This window comes from Haemorhous mexicanus, chromosome 24 (assembly GCF_027477595.1).
Source record: "Haemorhous mexicanus isolate bHaeMex1 chromosome 24, bHaeMex1.pri, whole genome shotgun sequence".
Lineage (NCBI taxonomy): Eukaryota > Metazoa > Chordata > Aves > Passeriformes > Fringillidae > Haemorhous > Haemorhous mexicanus.
The window spans coordinates 4,038,870-4,058,220 of NC_082364.1; the positions used below are offsets into that span (position 1 = coordinate 4,038,870).

Genomic DNA, 19,351 nt, shown 5'->3' on the forward strand with positions numbered 1-19,351 from the left:
TATTTATTTATCTAATCCATATAGACATGGATATATTTATATTATATATATAAACATGGATCTATTTAATTCACCTAAACACGGACATATTTAATATATTTATCATAAGCTTTAAACTTTGTCTGGCCTCTGTGTCTAGGCAAGCCCACAGAAAGGCAGCATCAGGGGAGCCCAGAGGTGAGGATGAGCAGCAGCACCACGAGGAGGGCTCAGGCCAAGGCAAGGCAGGGCTGAGCCCCAGCTGCCGCCTGTCCCCCCTCCCAGGGCCTGTCACAGCCAATCTGTCCCTGATGAAGATCCTGCCTGGCCAGCTGCTCCCTCTGCAGCGCCCCAGGTGCTGCTCTCGGATTTCATCTGTCTCTTCCTGTCTGCCTCCCGGGGTCTCTGTGAGGTTTGCCCCAGTTTAAGCAGCGTGGGTGGGCACAGGAGGGGATCACCACTCCTGTCAGACAGGGAGCAGCTGCATCGCAGCAGCCGGGAGCTGAGGTTTGGGAAGGGCAGTCAGGTGTGAGCAGGGATGGTGGTGTCAGGAAAATCCATCCCCAAACACCAGAGGTTGGTGTCCAAAGAGGAGACAGAGCAGCCCTGGAACTTTATTCCAACCAAGGCAGAGGCCATGGGGCATTCCCCTGGGGTCTCTCCCATTTTTGGAGGACTCAGCCTCCTTTTTATCCCAATTTCCAGCCCCATTTCCCTTCTCTCTTTCCCCATTTCTGAGGCACTTGAGAGGTTCAGACTCCCCAGAACACCTGATCCCAGAGATTCCCCTCTAATGTACAACCCTCCCTTTGAATTTTTAATTCTTACTGAATTTAGGGGTTTTTCTTCCCCACTGTTTCTTTCACCTTTCAATGTCCAATTTCATTTACCAGCGAACCTACAGTTCATTTGTAAAAGCAAATCTCTTTTTGCATTCATCACTCAGTGGAATCCTTCCCATGGTTTCTCTTCTCTCCCAGTGCTGGTTTTATCTCCCAGCAGCCCCACAGCTGCTTTGGAAAGACAAATCCCTCATTGCTCTCACTGGGAAAAAGGGAGGAAGAAGGGAGGAAAAAAAAAATCACATCACCCCCACCAAACGAGGAAAACCCACCAGAAAATGCAAAACCCATCAGAAATGGGGCTCTGCCTGTGCTCCAGGTTTGTTGTCAGTGGCAATGTCTGGAGGTGAAAGGAACGAGGAATGAGGGATTTCTCTTCCCAAGCTAACTGGGAGATAAAACCAGCACTGAGAGATAAAAGAAACAAAGGAAGGATCCCACTGACTGATGAATGGAATGAGAGGGATTTGTCTTTCCAAACAAACTGTGGGCCTGCTGATAAATAAAACTGGATACTGAGAGATGAGAGAAACAACAGGGAGAACCACAAATTCCATGGGAATGCCATTGATTGACACATGGGGAAAAAAAGGGGGAGTACACGTTACAAGGGGGTTTTAGTGGGGAAGTCTGAACCTCACAAATGGGGGAAGAGAGAAGGGAAATGGGGCTGGAAATTGGGATAAAAAGGAGGCTGCGTCCTCCAAAAATGGGAGAGACCCCAGGGGAATGCCCCATGGCCTCTGCCTTGGTTGGAATAAAGTTCCAGGACTGCTCTGGCTCCTTTCTGGACATCAGCCTCTGGTGTTTGGGGATGGATTTAAGAATGAAAACCTGGCTGGATTTGTGCTGCTCTCCTCCCCAGAGCCCCTTTATTGGAACAGGGTTCCAGGACTCTGTCTCCTTTTTGGACATCACCTCCAGGTGATTGTGGGTGAATTTAAGAATGAAAACCTGGCTGGACTTGTGATGCCCTCCTCCCCAGAGCCCCTTTATTGGAACAGAGTTCCAGGATTCCTCTGTCTCCTTTTTGGACATCACCCTCTGGTGTTTGGGGATGGATTTAAGAATGAAAACCTGGCTGGATTTGTGCTGCTCTCCTCCCCAGAGCCCCCTGGGGCTGCCCTCACCCATGCTGAGGCACTCGGTGTCCAGGAGTTGCTTGAAGAGTTTCCTGGAATATTTTTTTATTGGAATAAAGTTCCAGGAATAAAGTTCCAGGATTCCTCTGTCTCCTTTTTGGACATCACCTCCAGGTGATTGTGGGTGAATTTAAGAATGAAAACCTGGCTGGACTTGTGATGCCCTCCTCCCCAGAGCCCCTTTATTGGAACAGAGTTCCAGGATTCCTCTGTCTCCTTTTTGGACATCAACCTCTGGTGTTTGGGGATGGATTTTAGAATGAAAACCTGGCTGGATTTGTGCTGCCCTCCTCCCCAGAGCCCCCTGGGGCTGCCCTTACCCACGATGAGGCGCTCGGTGTCCGGGAGCTGCTTGAAGAGTTTCCTGAAATCCTCGTTGCGCTGCTTGTAGGTGGGGCTCAGCACCTGCAGAGACAAAGGGGCTGTGAGGACAGGGGCAGCTGGGACACGGGCTGGGGACAACAGGGACACCTCAGGGACAGCAGGAGAAGGGGGGCAGAGGCACTGAGGAGCTCCCATCACAGCCCAGAGATGGGAGGGTGTGGGCTTTATGCAGGGAGAGAAAGGAGGAGGAGAACGTGGCTTGGGAGAGCAACCCAGGCTGGAAAGGAAAAAATCCTGGAAAGGCTCAGCCCTGCCTGCAGAGGAGTTCCTGAGCCTGCAGAGGAATTCCCTGTGCCTGCAGAGGAGTTCTCCCTGTCTGCAGAGGAGTTCCCTGTGCCTGCAGAGTTGTTCCCTGTGCCTGCAGAGTTGTTCCCTGTGCCTGCAGAGTTCCCTGAGCCTGCAGAGGAGTTCCCTGTGCCTGCAGAGTTGCTCCCTGTGCCTGCAGAGTTCCTGTGCCTGCAGAGTTCCTGTGCCTGCTGAGTTCCCTGTGCCTGCAGAGGAGTTCCCTGTGCCTGCAGAGTTCCCTGTGCCTGCAGAGGAATTCCCTGTGCCTGCAGAGTTCCTGTGCCTGCAGAGTTCCCTGTGCCTGCAGAGTTCCTGTGCCTGCAGAGTTCCTGTGCCTGCAGAGTTCCCTGTGCCTGCAGAGTTCCTGTGCCTGCAGAGTTCCCTGTGCCTGCAGAGTTCCCTGTGCCTGCAGAGTTCCCTGTGCCTGCAGAGTTCCCTGTGCCTGCAGAGGAGTTCCCTGTGCCTGCAGAGGAGTTCCTGTGCCTGCAGAGTTCCTGTGCCTGCAGAGCTCCCTGTGCCTGCAGAGTTCCTGTGCCTGCAGAGGAGTTCTCCCTGTGCCTGCAGAGTTCCTGTGCCTGCAGAGCTCCCTGTGCCTGCAGAGTTCCTGCGCCTGCAGAGGAGTTCCCTGTGCCTGCAGAGGAGTTCCCTGTGCCTGCAGAGGAGTTCCCTGTGCCTGCAGAGGAATTCCCTGTGCCTGCAGAGTTCCCTGTGCCTGCAGAGGAGTTCCCTGTGCCTGCAGAGGAGTTCCTGTGCCTGCAGAGTTCCTGTGCCTGCAGAGCTCCCTGTGCCTGCAGAGTTCCTGTGCCTGCAGAGCTCCCTGTGCCTGCAGAGTTCCTGTGCCTGCAGAGTTCCTGTGCCTGCAGAGTTGCTCCCTGTGCCTGCAGAGTTGCTCCCTGTGCCTGCAGAGTTGCTCCCTGTGCCTGCAGAGTTGCTCCCTGTGCCTGCAGAGTTCCTGTGCCTGCAGAGTTCCCTGTGCCTGCAGAGTTCCTGTGCCTGCCTGAGTTCCCTGTGCCTGCAGAGTTCCCTGTGCCTGCAGAGTTGTTCCCTGTGCCTGCAGAGTTCCTGTGCCTGCAGAGTTGTTCCCTGTGCCTGCAGAGTTCCTGTGCCTGCCTGAGTTCCCTGTGCCTGCAGAGTTCCTGTGCCTGCCTGAGTTCCCTGTGCCTGCACGCTGTCCAAGGTAGGAGGTGTGCTCTGCTTGCAGCACTCACCTGCCAAAAGTCAGCAGTGGGGCAGCTTCCCCAGGAAATGGGGGAGCCACCCCAGAAATTGGAGGATTCAGTACAGAAAGGAGGTGATTCACCCCAGAAAATAGGGGATTGAGCCCAGAAAATGGGGGATTTACTCCAGAAAACAGGGGATTCAGCACAGAAAACAGGGGATTCATTACAGAAAACAGGATTCAGCACAGAAAATAGATTTACCCCAGAAAATGGCTGATTCAGCACAAAAAATGGGGAATTCGCCCCAGAAAGTGGGGGATCCAGCACAGAAAATGGGGAATTTGCCACAGAAAATGGGGGATCCAGCACAGAAAATGGGGGATTTACACCAGAAAATGGGGAATTCATCCTAAAAATTGGGGCTTTGCCCCAGAAAATGGGTTATTAGGCCCTGCCAGAGGAGCTTGAGCAACTTCTGGCACTGAGAGCTCAGGATCCCCCATGCCCAGCCCCCTCCCCACCACACAAAGCCAGGTGCTGGGATAGTGAGGACACTCCAGGGGCTCCAAAAGCCTCTCCCAGGAACTGAACCCTGCCCTGCCCTTGGTTTGTGTCTGGCCTCAGGGAACAGGGCTGCAGGGACATCAGGCTCCTCTCAGGGTTTATGGGGGGACAGCCCACACCTCCTCCACGCTGTGCCAGCTGATCCTGACAGCCACAACCCCTTCTGACCAGAGGCAGGAGCAAATCCACACCTCCCAGAGGATCTGCAATGTTCCTGCTCCCACAGCTGCAGAGAAGGAGCCACCTGGGGTACAACAATTTCCCTCTTTATCCAACAATCCAGAGGCACTGCTCTCCTAGGGCAGAACTGTGGGGGTGTTCCAGCAAGGGCCCCAAAATTCTGGGATTAGAGAAGGCAGTTTCTGCCTAGGAATGGTGGTGGAGCCACAGGGGTGGGAGGAATGCAGAGTTTATTTAGAATTAGGCTCACAGCTCTGCCAAAAGCTGTCAGATCACAGCAGATTTGATGTTGGCTGTCAAATCACAGACAACCCCTCGCCCCCAAAAGCATTCCCTGCTCCTCACAGCAGCTCAGAACTAGAAACAGAATATTCCAACGCTTGCTCCAGCCCCGTGGGCCCAGAGGAAGGGATCTCACTCTGAGCAAAACCTGCCAACCAGCTGATGACAGAAATATCAGTTGTACTCACCAAACTCCCAGCCTGAACATCTGGAAAAGATCTCGGTCTGAGATGGGCTCCAGCAAGAGCCCAAGGCCAAGATTTCCAGGAACAAGCAGGCAGGATGGGGATGGAGTGGGGAAAAGGGATTGGAATCCCTGCAGGGCTGAGTTTGGGCTCAGAGCAGCCCAGCTCAGCAGGAGCTCAAACCTGTCCTAGCAGAGGCTCTGCTCAGCCCCAGCAGCTCTGCAGGGCACAGCCAGCTCAGCTCAGACACTCACAGCTGGGATTTCATCAGGTCCAGGGCTGGCGTTTCCTCCAGAGAAGTCCTCAAGTCCCTCCGGGTCCCACCAGGGCAGCTCTTGGTCCAGGAACAGATCCCAGAGGGAGCCACACTCCAGCAGGGGATCCATCTCCTTCCCTCAGCCCTGCCCAGCTCCCCAGCTCCACTCCAACTCTGCTCTTCCTGCTCCCACTGCTCCTGGTTTATGTCCAAAGCCCAGAGGTGCAGCCTGGCACGAGTTCAGGTGGGTTCAGGTGCTGTCTCCTGCTCACACCCAGCTCATCCAAAGCCCAGAGGTGCAGCCTGGCAGTTCAGGTGGGTTCAGGTGCCTTCCCCTGCTCACACCCAGCTCATCCAAAGCCCAGAGGTGCAGCCTGGCAGTTCAGGTGGATTCAGGTGCCTTCCCCTGCTCTCCTTCCCACATCCAGCTGGTCCGAGGTGGTCCCTGAGGATCTCAGCGAGGATTTCCCCTCCAGAGGACTTTTCCCCAAGAGGCTCATGGGGGTGATTGTGCTGCTGGGCACCCTCTGTGCTCTCCTGCTGCTGCCTCAGCAGCTCCTCGCTGCGGGCATGCCCTGCAGGAGCCCTGGCAGGTGTCAGCAGGGCAGCAGAAGCCCCCAAATGTCCAGGAGTGCCAGACCCGACCCCAGACAGCTCCGGCCCCGCTGTGACCCACGCGGCTCCCGAACAGCTCCAGCTCAGCCTTCCCCTCTCTGGAAGCAGAAAAAGCAGCAATTCTGCCTCCTCAGTGCCTCAGGCTCTCTGCTCTCAAAGGCAGCCTCAGTCTCTGTGCTTCCCATGGAAGGGGCGGGCGGGGAAGATCCCAAAATGCCTCCCCACGCCTGGAGTGAGTGGAGCTGGGAACGCCGGCGGCCAATGCCCGGCAGTAACCCGGCCCTGCCTCCAGCAGATGTTTCCTGTCATGGAGAGTTGCTGGACAGAGTGTGCTGGAGGCTGAGGGGAGCCTGGGACGTGGGCTCCTGTCCCACTCCCTGCTCATGGGGCCCTGTCCCTGCAGTCCTGACCGTGCTCTCCCAAGCACAGGTGGGCTCCTGTGATCTGCCCACGCTGCCTGGGACAGCAAATACCCCTGGCAGTCTGATTTAGGAACACCTGAAACACACAACTGGCTGGAGAGGGGCTGGGAACCAAACCCTGAGAGGAGCCCTGAGGGAGCTGGGGGTGCTCAGCCTGCAGAAAAGGAGACTCAGGGCTGCCCCCATCACTCTCACAGCTCCTGAGAGGTGCCTGTGCTCAGCTGGGCTGGGCTCTGTCTGCAGCAACACTGACACAACCAGAGCTCACAGCCTCCAGCTGTGCCAAGGGAAATACAGGCTGGAGAGCATGAAAAGGTTTTTACAGAAAGGTGATAAAGTTCTGGAATGTTCTGCCCGGGGAGGTGGTGGAGTCCCCATCCCTGGGTGTGTTTAACAAAGCCTGGATGTGGCACTGGGGGCCAGGGTTTGGGTGAGGGGTTGGGCTGGGCTGGACTCGATGATCTTTAGGGTCTCTCCTCCACCCTGGTCATTCTGTCATTCTGAGTCTTTTCACTGCTCAGGTCAGTTAAGGGAAGAAGAAAAATATTCAGGTGTGTGATAGATAAAAACAAAGGATGTGGCTGGGAGGAAGCAGCCATGGGAGGCCCACGGAGGCAGAATCTGAGGGGCTGCACCACTCCTGGGTCCATCTCTGAGCCCACTCTTCTGCCCCCAAAAATGGGACTTGGTAGGATTCATTCATCAGGATTCAGTCAGGTCACTCTGGAAATGTGGAATGAAGTCCCTGCAGGTCCAGGAGATGTCCTGGGGCCTGGCACTCCCTGTGCCCCCTGCCCTGAGTCCCAGCCTCTCCAGCTCCCTGCTCAGGTGCGGGCAGTGCCCAGGTAAATGCCCACAGCAGGGCACCAGATCTGCTCAGCTGTGATCAAACACTGAAATAAATCCCTCATTCCTCCAGACCTGGGCACTCAGATCCCAAAAAGCACCAAGCAGCCAACCCAGCCCTGCAGAGGCTCTGCTCCAGGCCAGGGGGGCAGTTTGCTCACTGACAAGCTCTGTCTGCCCAGCTGCACCCCAAAATCACCAGGGCACAGAGCTGTCTCCATTCAGCACTGCAGCACTTCATCCATCTGCACCCCACCATGAGGGAATGATTAAAAAACAATTCTGTAGCCTGTGAAGGACAAAGAATTGGCATTACAGCCACCTGCACTGCCTTACTGAAAGCTTTACTGAGATTCCCTTGGCTGGAAGTTCCAAAAGGGATTGAATAAAAAACCAAACCCCCCCAGCCCCCTGGCTGAGCAGAGCTGTGCCAGCAGGGGTGGGAAGAGCTGACCTGGAGCTGGAGGCAGCAAACATTAACTGCACTGCAAACACAGAGATGGGACAGGATGGCACTGCCCAGGTGAGGGAACAGCTCCCGGCGGAAATGGGGACACGAGGGCCACCCCCCCTGGTGACATCTCCCCGTGGTGGCATCTCCCCGTGGTGGCATCTCCCCGTGGTGACATCTCCCCGTGGTGGCATCTCCCCATTCCACACAAACAAATCCTCCATGGGAAACTTCCAGCCAACACTGCTGGGGAAAGGGACACGGCAGAGAACATAAAACCTGAGGAATGCTGAGTCTGGGGCAGCACAGAAACCAGGGAGAGAGAGGGCACAAGGGACAGAGAACAGGGAGAGAGATGGCACAAGGGACAGAAACCAGGGAGAGAGATGGCACAAGGGGCAGAAACCAGGGAGAGAGAGGGCACAAGGGACAGAAACCAGGGAGAGAGAGGGCACAAGGGACAGAAACCAGGGAGTGAGATGGCACAAGGGACAGAAACCAGGGAGAGAGATGGCACAAGGGACAGAAACCAGGGAGCAGAGGTGGCACAAAGGACAGAGAACAGGGAGCAGAGGTGGCACAAGGGACAGAAACCAGGGAGAGAGAGGGCACAAGGGACAGAAACCAGGGAGTGAGATGGCACAAGGGACAGAAACCAGGGAGAGAGAGGGCACAAGGGACAGAAACCAGGGAGTGAGATGGCACAAGGGACAGAAACCAGGGAGAGAGATGGCACAAGGGACAGAAACCAGGGAGTGAAAGGGCACAAGGGACAGAAACCAGGGAGAGAGATGGCACAAGGGACAGAAACCAGGGAGCAGAGATGGCACAAGGGACAGAAACCAGGGAGTGAAAGGGCACAAGGGACAGAGAACAGGGAGCAGAGGTGGCACAAGGGACAGAGAACAGGGAGAGAGATGGCACAAGGGACAGAAACCAGGGAGAGAGATGGCACAAGGGACAGAAACCAGGGAGAGAGATGGCACAAGGGACAGAGAACAGGGAGTGAAAGGGCACAAGGGACAGAAACCAGGGAGAGAGATGGCACAAGGGACAGAAACCAGGGAGCAGAGGTGGCACGAGGCACAGAGGAGAGGGGGAAGGAAAAGCTCATCCAGTTTTCATGACTGATGGACTGCTGTGATTTCCATCGCTTCTGGAAAACTGCTGGAATAAACAGAACACGTTTCCTGCTTGTGTGGGAGGGTTTAGACCCCACTGCCAGCAGGGCTGGTGGGAAAAACCAGCAAAGAAAGTGGCCACCAGTCCAACAGCATCTCCTCTAAACCCATTCTGGTTGCTCAGATTTTCCATTTTTTCTCCTTCTAAAAGGGAATGAAAAGCAGAGGAAGATGCTGCAAAGTCATCACTGGGATCTGGGCTGGGAAATGGATCTGAGTTCATCATCACAGGAGCTTGCACTAAAAGTTTGCTGCTAATTTAGTGCAAGTGGTGATCCACACCCTGAAAGTCATGGAAAACCTGACAGGATGAAAAGCACCTGAAAGGCAGGGAGTTAAAACTGGTCCAGAAATAATCTGATGAAATGGTTACTGGGAGTTCAGAGATGATTGTGGTGATTTACAGAGAAAAGGGGGGAAATCTGACAGGACAAAAAGTACCTGGAAGGCAGGGAGTTAAAACTGGTCCAGAAATAATCTGATGAAATGGTGACTGGGAGTTCACCACTATGAAAAGGTGACTGGGAGTTCAAGGATGATTGTGCTGATTTACTGAGAACAGGGCTCTTCAACACCCTGCTCACTCATCAGCCTGGATTTCTGCATTAATCTCCATTCCCAAGACTGCTGCTGCTGAGGGAGGCTCACCTGCCACCCCTGGAAAGGTGTTCCTGATGTTCTCCCCAAAATGAGGCCAAATTCCCCTTTGCCCTTACAGGAACACTTGGCTCTTTCAGCAGCTGAGCTTCCCCCACCCTGTGGCACCCAGGAGGTCTCCAAGAGCAGACACAGCACTCTGAGCCCAGCCAGGGCTGATTTCTTAGCACTCCTGGGATGTCTGGGAATTCTCCAGGAGCTCAAGAGCTGCTCAGAGCTCCCCACCAAGGCCCTGTGCAGCCTCCCAGCCCAGGACAGATCCTCCCAGCTCCTCCTGCACAGGCTTTCCCTGCATTTCCCCACAGGAAAACTCTGGCCTCTCCCCTTCACCTGCCTCCCCAGGGGCATTTTGGGGTTATTTTGGAGAGTCTGAGCTCCTGCCAGGCTGAGGGCTGCCCTGTGTGCACAAATCTGTTGGCAGAGCTGCAGGAGCAGAGCTCCTGTCCCACTCCCTGCAATCCTCAGCGCAGACTTTGCTCTCCCAAACACAGCTGGGAAGGGCTGGGCTCCTGCTCATCTGCCCACACTGACTGGGACAGCAAATATTTCTGATATTCTAATATTTAGGAACACCTAAAAGAGACAATTGGTGTCTTTTCACTGCTTAGTTGAAGGAAGAAGAAAAATATTCAGGCATGTGGCAGATAAAAATAAAGGGATTCAGAGCAAGGCAGAGCTTGGGATGTAAATGCCACAGTGAAAACCTCCTGGATTTAAATCTCACCTCTTCCCTGGGGTCAGCTGAGTTTTCTCTAACTCTTCAAGCTCATCTTATTCATTCTCTTTTCCTGAGCATCCTCTGGACGCTCCTGGGGCTGAGTTTAGGAGCAAGCCTTGCTGTGGAGCAGCAGAGGTGCTGCAGGATATTGGGACCCAGCCTAATTCAGGAACAGGAGTAGAAGTGAGGCAGAACGAGGCAGGAAAACCATGGCAGACCTGCCAGGCTCAGTGACTCAGAAATGAGAGAGCTCCATGCTCAGAATTGGGGCCCTTTGCCCAAAACCCAGAGAAAATGAGGAGAGAAGGAGAGAGATTTTATCCCTGGCAGCAAAATATCTCCAGTTTCTCTCTCATTTTAAAATATCTCCAGTTTATCTTTTATTTTAAAATATCTCCAGTTTGTCTCTCATTTTAAAATATCTCCAGTTTGTCTCTCATTTTAAAATATCTCCAGTTTGTCTCTCATTTTAAAATATCTCCAGTTTGTCTCTCAATTTAAAATATCTCCAGTTTATCTCTCATTTTAAAATATCTCCAGTTTGTCTCTCAATTTAAAATATCTCCAGTTTGTCTCTCAATTTAAAATATCTCCACTTTGTCTCTCATTTTAAAATATCTCCAGTTTGTCTCATTTTAAAATATCTCCAGTTTGTCTCTCATTTTAAAATATCTCCAGTTTCTCTCTCATTTTAAAATATCTCCAGTTTATCTTTTATTTTAAAATATCTCCAGTGTATCTCTCATTTTAAAATATCTCCAGTTTGTCTCTCAATTTAAAATATCTCCAGTTTGTTTCTCAATTTAAAATATCTCCAGTTTGTCTCTCAATTTAAAATATCTCCAGTTTATCTCTCATTTTAAAATATCTCCAGTTTGTCTCTCAATTTAAAATATCTCCAGTTTATCTCTCATTTTAAAATATCTCCACTTTGTCTCTTATTTTAAAATACGTCCAGTTTGTCTCTCAATTTAAAATACCTCCAGTTTGTCTCTCAATTTAAAATATCTGTAGTTTGTCTCTCATTTGGATGGATCTGCTGGGTGACAAGTGGCTTCTCCCAAGCGTGGAGTTGCTGACACCCCCCCAGACAGAGCAGCTCCTCCTTGGTGTCCTCAGGGAAGAGAAACACAAATTTCCCCCTCTCAGAGCACCTCAGGGGCACAGGGTAGGGCACATCTCTGTTTCAGCAAACAAAACTACAAAGGAAGTTTGGATTTAAGGCCTGAGCTCTGTTTTCATGAATTAATTTAAAATAATAAATGAATTAACAATAATTCACAGACACACAACCCAAAGCAGACACTACTGATGGTTAAACCACAAGTGACAAACAGATTTTTTCCCCTAAAACCCACAATATTTCCAACCCAAAGCCTCCATGTACACAATTCCTCACTAAAGGCATGAAAAGCACCTCAGGGACTTTTCCTTTCCCCTGACCTTCTGCTCTTCCACCACGAGGACAAGAACACGAAGCAAACCCCAAAACTCTCATTATTTCTTCCCAAACTGGGGTTCCCTCCTCAGTCTCACAGAGCACCTGCACCAGTTTGTGTCTGTCCTCTGCAAGCCAAGCAGAGAAAGCACAAGCAGAGAGAGGGGCAGCTCTGCCACACCAACCCATGAGCTCCCTTCACCCCTTTCCTCCCCCTTCTCCACAGGGCAGGGATGGCAATCCCAAAAAAGCTCTGCTGGGATCCTCAGGAGAACACACAAGGCAGAAGTTGGTGGCATCTTAAGGAAAAAAACAAAAAAACAAACAAAAAAAAATAGAGAAAGAGGAATCCAGGAGAGGGGAAAGGGAGGGTTCCAGCTGGCAAAGAGGAATGCAGTGCTCCAGAGACACAAAGACCAGTTAAAAGCAGCAAAAAAAAAACCAAATAAAAAGAAGAAAACTGGTGATGCCCTGCAGATCTTTGAGGGCCATGTGCTCTCTTAGGGATTATTTTTTGGGTGGGTTTGCACGGTGCCTGGCACACAGAGCAGTGTGGAGGGGCTTGCTCTGGGCACGGTGGGGTTTGTGTAAAATGAGAGTGGGGGAAATGGGCCAAGGAAATGGGGAGGTTCCATGGAGGGGGAGATTCCACTGGTTCATTTCTAGAGCTGCCCTCAGCGGGGAGAGGAATGGAGGAACCAGAATGGTCCAAATGGCAGAAAAATCCTGCCTGGAAGGAGCTGCCAAAGAAGGGAAACTCTATCAAGGAGATGCATTAGCAAATTTTTAATGGAAATGACACTGCCAAGTAGGACTGACTGACTTCCTGCAGTCTGTGCCTCATCCATATTTTCACACTGCTGCTTTTATCTGGCCAGAATGTCTCTGCTAACTAGAAAATGGGTTTGTTTGGTTTTGTTTACAAAGGAAAATAATGGGGTGGGGTGGGGAAAACCACAAAAAAACGCAGCCAGTGCTTACTCTCCGGATGTACTGTCTCTCATGCTGAAAATATATGGAGGAAAAACAAGAGAACAGAAAGATAAGATAGAGAGGACATGAAAACACAAGAGACCCACAGAAGCAGAGCACAGCAAAGCACCATGCAGCAGGGAATGGAGCTCAGCAGCTACAGGCAGAAGCAGGAAGAGCCAAAGTCACCTCTGGCCCGGTGACAGAGTCAGGGCTTGGCAGCAGCCAGCTCAGACCGAGGCATCTGCTCACAGTCCTTATCTGCCACTTCTCCACCAGTCTGGCCCACCTTGGTTTGTATTTTGTTCTTAAGATAAAATCTTCTCATTCTTTTATTCGCTGCCTCTGTCCCTCTCTGCCTCTGGGGTCTCCTCCTGCGATGCTGCTGACACCCAGCAGGACCCTAACTCTGCCTCTCCACGTGGCTGTTTCAGCCCAAATCCCACATTCTGCTGGCCCCATCCTGCTCTGGATGGCTGCAGGAGGGCAGGAATTGTGGCTGGCCATGGATGGCTGCTGCATTTGCCTACGGCTCCTTCAGAGCCTCCAGGGCGGGGGCCCGACTGTGCAAAGGTGACACTGACCTTGTGCCCAGAGCAGGGCCCCTCGGGCTGGCAGAAGGAAAAAACACCAAGGCAGAAGCAAAGGGTGGTTGGTGTTTCGCTGGGGTTGGTAGAAAATAACTCCTCTGTGGCCCCCAGACCACCCTGAGAGATGCAAAGGGTTTGCAGGGTGGCAGCTCTGTTTGTCACCACGTGTCACCACACCCTGCTGAGACACCAGAGGGGCAGGATGTGGGGAGCACCACCAGAGTGACCAAAAGGACAAAGCTCCTGCTCTCTGTCTCTGGCATCCCCTCCCTCAGGATGCCAGCCCTCCTTTGCCAGTGCTGAGCCATTTCCAGCTCCTCCTCCTGGAAATGGTCAGGGTGCCCCAGTGCCACTGCAAAGCCCCTCTGCCCCTTCCCCCCTCCCACCCAGAGCCACCCAGGGACAAGAGAAACGGGAGTACTTACATTATACCAACTCTGGCTTTTCTGTAAGGACAAAATAAAAGAGAAGCATTAGTCAGCACAGAGATCTTAGGATCAAAAGGAAAGAGGGACAGAGAAAGCAGGTCCAATCTGGTTTGGATCATTAGTGAAGTGAAAGTGGGATTAAACAGAAGATTTCAATGGGTTTCACAGCGTGGTGTGACACAGTTATCCCCAGTGACAGGAGCAAGGGACAAGTCCAGCAGCAGGAGTCTGGAACAGGAAACAGTTCAGGCCAAGGTGTGCATGTCCACATGCACACACACACAGACATGCTGCCACCTTGTCTGCAGACCAGCAGTGCCACCAGCAACAGAGGAGCTCATCATCATCACCATCATCATCACCATCATCATCACCATCATCACATCATCACCATCATCATCACCATCATCACATCATCATCACATCATCACATCACCATCATCATCATCACATCATCAACACCATCATCATCACCATCATCACCACCATCACCATCATCATCACCATCATCACTGCCAGCCACCTCTTTAGGGGCCTCATTCTTCCACTGGCCGGTGGTAAAACTCACACTGAGCCTTCAAAGCACTGCTGAGGGCAGGGACACGGCTTTGCCCACAAAAGGCAAATGTTCCAGGGGTATTTTGGATTTTAAAAGGGACACACACACACACAGAGCCAGGAAAGGTGCTGTAGAAAATCGCTAGAGAAGCTAGGCAAGGAAAAAAAAAAGGCTGGGATTTTTTTTTTTTTTTCAGCATTTCAGCGCACAGTGTTTTGCATCATCTGCACACGTGATTTTTAAATTTTTTTTTTCCCCATCCTTATCATGGCATTTCAGATGGTTGGAGAGGACAGGCCACACGTCACACTGGAGCACAAAAAAGAGCTGGCTCAGCTTGGAAAGTCACGCTTGGCAATTTTCAGCTGGAGTGAGATTTATCTGCACAGGGAGAGGAAGGAATGAGCTTCCCACTGCAGCCAGGCTGGCTTTCCAAGGGCAGGACACTGGGCTCCTTCAGGACACAGGAATCCCCTTTTTGGGGGGATTTCCCTCATGGCAGTGAAGCCTGGGAGCACCAGAGCCTTTCCCACGAGGGTGGGCAGCCCCAGCTGTGCTGTCCCCTCTCCCCAAGCCTTCAGTGGATAACACACACAATATTTCACTGCCTTCCCTCCTCTGAAGCCATCTTGCTGCTGACCTTGAAGAATTTTCCAGGCTTTGCAGGCAGTCTGGAATAGGAAGGGGAACATTCTGTGCTGTGCCTGGCCACAGAGGCTGCAGGGATCTCCCTGGGAACCCCCTGGAATATTGACAGGGACACAGGCACTGCCTGCCCACCAAGGACACACGGGGTGCTCTGCCACAGGGAACGAGGAGAAGTGTCAATGAGGGCAGAGAGGAACAGATTTCTGTGAAGAGACAGGGGCTGCTCTGTTCCCACCCCTGGATCTCCCTGCTCCAAGCTCCCTGTGTGCCACTCCAGCCACCAAACCTCCGTGGATCCCATTTCTGAAGGATCCATTGCACAGCTCTCTCGTGAAAAGCCCCACACTAATACAGTCCACAGGCTAAAATACAAAATATTTGACATTAAAAGGAGGAACAACCTCTTTTCCCCCCAAATCCTGGGGAAAGGAGAAGAGCTGAGGGACTGAACACAGAGCATGGCTCATATCCCATTCCAGCAGAGGAATTTCCTCCTGCTTCCCACTCTTTTTCCACACCTGATCCATTCATAAAGGACTGGGTTGAAGTCATCCCTCTCTGCAAGTAGGACGTGGAAAAAAGCCTTATGCAACCCAGTCTAGACTAAAAAAAGAAGCAGGGGAATTAATCTGAGCCATGCACACAGCACCTTGTCCTCAGGAGCACAGGCCCTGAGATGGAGCTGATTTTCCTGCAGATTTGTTTTGCCATCTGTCTGCCTTAACGAGCAAAAGGCGTAACTCAGAAATTCCTGGGGGGAAAAACCTCATCATCAAACTAGAATTGGCACACACACCCCAGAGGCACTGCTGCCACTCTGCCTTCTAAATCAGGGTGCCCATGCCGAGGTGTCAGCACAGCCCAACAGGATTTCTGTCCTCTCTGCTGCATTCATTGCAGGAACTATTTTTTTTTTTTTCCTTCCTCACATTTGAGTTTCCCTGAATCAGGGGTCCTCTACAAAGGAGCTCTGCAGGTTTTTCTTCAAGCTCTTCCACACAAAAAAACTAAACTGAGATCCATAATGATACTGATGTCTGTAATTTTACCAACATCCTTAATTATACCAACACTCAAACCTCAGCTTTTGCCTCCACCAAGCCCAACAGACTTGTCCAAAATCCAAACAATCTCAGCCCTTAAATCTCTCTTCTAATTTACCTTTTTTTTTTAAACTCACTGAGAGGGAGATGCAAACTGTGAAAATCAACAGACAGTAAAATGGAGAGGGGGAGGAAAAAAGAAAGAAAAAGGAAAAACATATTCTTACTTTGAGCAGGTTAAGTCTGTCATACTGGAAAAAGAAACCATAAGCATTAGAACTGAAAAGAGAAAATAAATAAGTAACAGAAGGAGGGGGCTGCACACAGACAGGGAGAGGATGGGCCAGGTTTGCAGAGATGATGCTACAGGAGCACAGAGCAGAGCTCGTGGTTACAGGGGGGCTGTAACCAGGAAGAGCTTGGGAGGAATGTGAAAAATGGAATATTTTCTCTAAGCCTTTAACTGGTGCCTGGAAAGAGTCACGAGTCAGTGACCTGACATCTGCATGCAGTGCTAGGGAAGGCTACAGCTCTGCAGGGCACACAGGTCACACACCAAACTCCAGCTGATCACCCCAAACAGAGCCTCTGCCTCTCAGCACCACTGGCACTCCAGGGGAGCACCCAGGGCTTCAAACCTCCTGAGGAGCACTGCCTGTGAGAATTCCAGGGCTTAAATATCCTGTGGAGCACCCAGGGCTTCAAATCTCCTGTGGAGCACTGCCTGTGACAATTCCAGGGCTTAAATATCCTGTGGAGCACTGCCTGTGGCAATTCCAGGGCTTAAATCTCCTGTGGAGCACCCAGGGCTTCAAATCTCCTGTGGAGCTCTCCCTGTGACAATTCCAGTGTTTAGATCTCCTGATGGAGCCCTCCCTGTGACAATTCCAGTGTTTAGATCTCCTGGTGGAGCACTGCCTATGACAATTCCAGTGTTTAGATCTCCTGGTAGAGCCCTCCTTGTGACAATTCCAGCGTTTAGATCTCCTGGTGGAGCCCTCCTTGTGACAATTCCAGCGTTTAGATCTCCTGGTGGAGCCCTCCCTGTGACAATTCCAGTGTTTGGATCTCCTGGTGGAGCCCTCCCTGTGACAATTCCAGTGTCTAAAACCCCACCTGGAGCTCTCCCTGTGACAATTCCAGTGTTTAGATCTCCTGGTGGAACACTCCATGTGACAATTCCAGTGTTTAGATCTCCTGGTGGAGCACTCCCTGTGACAATTCCAGTGTTCAGATCTCCTGGTGGAGCCCACTCTGGGACAATTCCAGTGTTTAGATCTCCTGGTGGAGCCCTCCCTGTGACAACTCCAGTGTCTAAAACCCCACCTGGAGCTCTCCCTGTGACAATTCCAGTGTTCAGATCTCCTGGTGGAGCCCACTCTGGGACAATTCCAGTGTTTGGATCTCGTGGTGGAGCACTCCCTGTGACAATTCCAGTGTTTAGATCTCCTGGTGGAGCACTCCCTGTGACAATTCCAGTGTCTAAAACCCCACCTGGAGCTCTCCCTGTGACAATTCCAGTGTTTGGATCTCCTGGTGGAGCACTCCCTCTGATGGCAGTGCTGCAGCAGGACAGACCAGCACAGGCAGAAGAGGGCAGGGAGCTCAAGCAGATCTGGCAGCAATTGTACCAACCCAGCAGCAAACCCATGAGTTGGGAAAGCAAACCATTCTTCCTGCAGGAGGTGGGTGGGGACAGGAGAAGAGGCTGAGCAAGGAGAGTTTAGAAGCTTTGCCCTCTATTTTTTTTTGTTCCTAACCTCTCCCTGTGTGAGCAGACAGCAGAATTGTCTCTGTGGGGGAAGCAGGGGGTTTAATGCCTGAAGATTCTTCATTTGTGCCAGAGAAAGCACAGAACAGAGCTCCAGGCTACACACTCCATGATGCTCGTGGATCCAACTCAGAATATTCTGTGGGAGCAGGCTCTGGCAGGCTGCTGGGGGTCCCTCTGAACTCATCTGGGCTCCACTTGCCTCAGTCTCCCCAGCTGCCTCACAGGTTGGGTTTTTCCCTCTCAGGGAAGCAGGGGCTGGCTGCAGGCACCTCAGAGCACACACATTTTATACACATCCCTCTGTTCAGGCTCCTCCCAGCAAGCCAAGCCCCCTCCTCAAAGCCTCTGCACCTCCAGCCCCCCATCCTGCCCCACACGCCTCCACTCAGCAGCAATCCTGCCAGGACTCTGCTACTCCAGACCTTGCACAGCACTTCTTTCACACCTCACCTGGAGGCTTTCGTGCTCCTCTGCAGCCAGCCCAGCTGCAGACACCAAGCACAAGACAATCTGACCATAAAGAACTGCACTGAGAAGCCCCCAGCAGACACCAGCAAATCATGCAAGGTCAGGCTGGTGACAGGGACCATGACCAAGGGATGACAGTGAGCCAGCACTGCTCTCTGAGAACTTGCCTAGCAGGAAACCTGAGGCATCCACTGGGGAAAGGCCAAGACAAGGATTCTGTGGATTTCTGTGAAGCCATCCAAGCCATTCTGCTGCCACAAAGTGGAAATGCCAACAGCCTGGCGCTTTCTCCAACAACACCCCACCTGTGTTTCTGATTTTTCCACTCTTCTGAGGGCAGCACAGAGGTGTGAGATTGAATCCCAAACGATCTTATCTCTAATTCAAGCACCCACAGAGGGATCTTCAACTTCTCACCTCTCAGAGCGAGCCCATGAATTCTCACAATTCATTTGGGACAGGTCTGCTCTACCAGGGTCAAGCTGGGTTCACTTGAAATCACTGATCTTTCATATTTACATCACACAGCAGAGCGTGCAAGGGCAGTAAGCTGAGATCACTGGCCACAAAAATGCAATTTATCATGAAAAGCGGGGAAGAAGTCATGGAGAACAACTCATGTTTCTGAAATCATGGGGGAAGAAGGAAAGAGAAGGGATCGTGGCTCTGTTCAACTCCAGAGGATTTCTGCCTGGCAAAGACAGCAGCTCACTTCAAGGGAGAGGGGGAAGCAGGACTGAAAGGCTGGAATGATTTGGAAGCAGCTGCAGGGGTGTGATGAACAGGCCAGTTCCCAGTCTGTGTGAGCAAATACAGAGATGCCAGGGATGTCAGTGAACCCAGCTCCCAGCTACAGGCACGGGGCTGAGCTCTGGCTGACATTCTCCCAGCCACAGCAGGAGAATGCCTGACTGGGGTCAGCACTCAGCACCACAGGGAGGGTTCCTGAGTGATGAGACAGCTCTACAGTGGGGGACAGGAGAGAAAAAAGAAGGCTTACTTTGGAGAGGCGCTTGTGTGACTTAATCGGAGAGAAAGCATGCAGGAATGAAAAGAGAGAAATTAGGGAAAGAAGAAAAATTACCTGGCAGATCAAGAGAAGGAAACCCCACACACCCAGCAGAGAGCACCAGGAATTAAAGTTCAGCTTTAGCAGTCACCGTGTTGGTACAAATCTCACTCCCATGACCTTAATTTTGAGGGCCAGGGTGACACAACTCCTCTCTGTGGTTCCCCTTCCTCTGTGAGCACCCCCAGGGTGGCTCCGAGCACAGCGTGCCCT

The 19,351-nt window shown here is 51.9% G+C and overlaps 1 protein-coding gene across 11 annotated transcripts in view; it reads right to left on the bottom strand.

Annotated features, from left to right (window-relative positions):
• Nucleotides 1–19,351, bottom strand: part of GRAMD1B (GRAM domain containing 1B) — a 123,354-nt gene that overhangs the window by 29,133 nt on the left and 74,870 nt on the right. For 9 of the 11 annotated variants that reach the window (XM_059867285.1, XM_059867286.1, XM_059867288.1 and 6 more), the window contains 2 exons: nt 13,575–13,595; nt 2,284–2,368 (listed from right to left, as the gene is read on the bottom strand). In XM_059867285.1, the coding sequence (XP_059723268.1) occupies nt 2,284–2,368; nt 13,575–13,595 (106 nt within the window). Of the gene's footprint in view, nt 1–2,283; nt 2,369–5,257; nt 6,000–13,574; nt 13,596–19,351 lie in introns of those variants that run through there. The other 2 variants (XM_059867293.1, XM_059867287.1) reach the window with 2 other exon arrangements.